The 3,508-nt window shown below is 37.6% G+C and overlaps 1 protein-coding gene across 1 annotated transcript in view; it reads left to right on the forward strand.

Annotated features, from left to right (window-relative positions):
• The window catches only part of LOC109396562 (hemoglobin subunit beta-like), an 8,477-nt gene extending 7,019 nt beyond the window's left edge, over nucleotides 1-1,458 (forward strand). The window contains exons 2-3 of the mRNA XM_019668449.1: nucleotides 83-305; nucleotides 1,204-1,458. Coding sequence (XP_019523994.1) covers nucleotides 83-305; nucleotides 1,204-1,332 — 352 coding nt within the window. The 3' untranslated portion in view covers nucleotides 1,333-1,458. The remainder of the gene's footprint in view (nucleotides 1-82; nucleotides 306-1,203) is intronic.
• Nucleotides 1,459-3,508: the final 2,050 nt, after the last annotated feature.

Raw genomic sequence — 3,508 nt, forward strand, 5'->3', positions numbered from 1 at the left:
GGGTGTGTGGGGACAGAGCGGCCCCCTGGGTTCCTGCCAGGCACTGACTCCCTCTGTCCTCTGTGCTGTGTTCACCCCCTAGGCTGCTGGTGGTCTACCCCTGGACTCAGAGGTTCTTTGACTCCTTTGGCGACCTGTCCTCTGCTTCTGCTGTTATGGGCAACGCTAAGGTGAAGGCCCATGGCAAGAAAGTGCTGAACTCCTTCAGTGATGGTCTGAAGAGTCTCGACAACCTCAAGGGCACCTTTGCTAAGCTGAGCGAGCTGCACTGTGACAAACTGCACGTGGATCCTGAGAACTTCAAGGTGAGTCTCGATATTCCACTATTTTCTTTTAACTTTCTAGTCTTTCACTCTGGTTTCTTCACCTACATGTTCTTCCTCCATGTTCCTTTTTACTTTATTATATATCATCATTTAATGCTTTCCAAAATGTATATCATTTTCTATTTTTTCTTTCAATATTCCATATTGTTTCTTTTCTCACAACTTTGCTTTTTAAATCAAGCTGCTTACTTAATGTCTTATCTTTTACTTATCTCCCTTTCTTCCCCTAATTTCCCTTTCCCTAACTGGTACCCAAATTACACATATCAGCTCTTACCTGCTACTTCTACACTTGGAAAAATCCTACATATGGGGATTGAAAATGTGTCCAAAAAAGAGAGCACAAGATATTATTCCAGAGGCTCCAACTAATTTCAAAATTGAAAAATAATCAGAACTTTATGTAGTCAAGACTCAATGGAAAGAAAAGGAAAGGGAATATCTGAGCATGAAAAGACCAGAAATAGGAGGTACATCAGCAATAGTTGCTAAAAGACAGCCTGTCATCTCATTAATTAATCAATAATTAGTATATAATATATGATAAATATACAAATATATAGTATATATACATTTTTATGCATTTGCATTATATATAATATAATGCATATATATTTACTCATTTATGCTGGTGGGGATAACCCAAGGATCCATTTGGGCTCAAGTATTGGCAGAAAAAAAATGATTGTTGACCCCTTTCTCAGAAGCAAAGCTTGATTTCCTTGTTAATCATGTGTATGTGTTTATCTACCCCTTCTCGCAGCTGCTGGGCAACTGCTTAAGTTCTAGGGGCACAGCTTGGGATGGGGCTGGAGTACTCTGAATCCAAGCTGGGCCCAGCTGCTAGCCATGATCATACCCCTTGTCTCTTCCACAGCTCCTGGGCAACGTGCTGGTGTGCGTGCTGGCTCGCAACTTTGGCAAGGATTTCACCCCGCAGGTGCAGGCTGCCTATCAGAAGGTGGTGGCTGGTGTGGCCACTGCCCTGGCTCACAAGTACCACTGAGATCCTGGCCATTTCCTTGTTACTATTGGAAGACCCTGTTTCTCTAGATTCCATCTTCTGAACTTGGGGAAATTATGCCCACCCTCAAGGGTATGGCTTCTGCCTAATAAAGAACTTTCAGCTCAACTTCTTGATTCATTTCACTTATTTTATTATTTTCTTCCCCTGGGATTATGGGAAATTCCCTGAAGACCTGCACATATGGAGCTTGTGTGTCTTATAGAAAGAGGTCAAGAGAAATGAGAAAAGGAAGGGGGTCAAACACATTCTCTAATGGATGATACGTCTACCTCCAAAGCATAGGCATTGTCAAGAAGGGTTGAAACATAGAGACAGTACTGGTATAACAGGGGTTCTGGGGGTACCTCAAACCAATGATATGGACTTCAGTCTAATGCTCTGATGCATTTTCTACAATTACTCAAAATATAATGTGCTCAATTAGAGACATAATGGTTGTTCAAGACACTTATGTTTTCTTTTTTTCTACTTCCCTTGCCTGCACATTGTAGCCCACAATACTATACTCCATTAAGTGTTCCTACTCTAAGGAATAACCTCCTTCTCTCCCTTGTCCCAAAACACCCCCCAAAACTAGCTCCTGCCCTCTCCCCTTCAGGCAAAGTTTAATGCTTGAATATCACTTATAACCTTTTTTTGATCCTGGATTCAATGAACTTTCCAATATTGCCTAAGAAAAATCTTTCCACACCTTCCACATTTTTCACATTTCTTCTTATTCCTTACACTTATTCTCCATGCTGTATAAACATTTCTGCCTATTTTACACTATGCTACATGACTACTGTGCCTTAAGTTTTGATATAGGAATATGCAAATATTTATTCAAAGAAATAAGTAAATGAATGGATAATTATTCCTTGTTTTAGAACTCCTGGGACCAGAGGACAATTCTGACCATTGCACAGAATTCCTTGGATGCTAATGCTATAATATACAATGAGGAAGCACGTAGGAAAGTCAAGTACTGATCAGACATTTTCTTTTTGACTATAGGTCGTAAAATATCTTTGAAGGATTTCTAGAAGCTTCTAACTTGTATGCATTTTAAAAAATCTATATCATGTTCCTGTTAATTAATTTTAGACTTGACTATCATAAACAGAACCTGTTGCTTCTTTCTGTATGAAATTGTTTTCATGACAACTGCCTATATTACCAGGATACAGACAATGCACAGCAATTTATGATTTCACCACTACATTTTTGAATTGCCTGAGGGCAGAGACTTTTTATATTCTTTTTTTTTCATTGTACACAGTAGACACTGAGAATTCTTTATATCTGAATAGGATCTTTAAGAATCACAGGCTTATATCCCAGAAGCAGAGATACCTCAGGGAAATGTTAGGGAGATTGCTTTCACACTCCTGACCACAGAAATGTCTTCATAAAAATCAGATATTGAGAGAAGAAGAGACTTTCAAAGAATTTGAAAGAGGTTAAGAGATATTTTGTGTTTCATGGTCTGGAAAGGGGGAAACAAAGTACCCTTCTTCCTCCAAATGATGAATAGAACAAAAATATATAAGGCTTTCTCTACCCTCTTTTATGCTGTCATTCTGTCACCTCTGGAACTAGCCAATGAATTTAGACAAGAATTTGGATCTAAAATTTCAATATTTAAGAATTAATTGTTTTGTAATAATTATAATAGACTTTACAAAAGTTATGAGTGTACTGAAGTTATTGCTTTTTACAGAGAAATATGACTTTCAAAAAAATGAATTGAACTATCCTATTCCTAAACCACTCTGTGTTTATGTTCTTTGTTTCTATGAGTTTTATTCTTTTTGGAGTAATTTATTTCATTCAACTTTATTAATTTTATTTAATTTTTGAAAGGATGCTAAACTGAGGTAACCAAGAGATTGTACATATAGGAGAGAAGAGTAAAAAAATAACCATTTCACTGAGAAAAATATAGATAACATTGCTGAAATGGTCTTCTTAGGGAATTTTAAATTGAACACTAGAGTGTGTACAAGAGTGTTCTAGTTGAGTGTAATTTTTGGAAGAAATGACAAACCATGCATCTCTGGGTAAATGCCATGATTTTCTTGAAGGAGGTTAATACTTAGTCTCTTAATCGTACTCAGACTAAACCCATTCTGTTATAGAGCAGTAGGCATTCAGTAAACCTGACAGACCAGAG

This window comes from Hipposideros armiger, unplaced genomic scaffold, assembly GCF_001890085.2.
Source record: "Hipposideros armiger isolate ML-2016 unplaced genomic scaffold, ASM189008v1 scaffold_525, whole genome shotgun sequence".
NCBI lineage: Eukaryota > Metazoa > Chordata > Mammalia > Chiroptera > Hipposideridae > Hipposideros > Hipposideros armiger.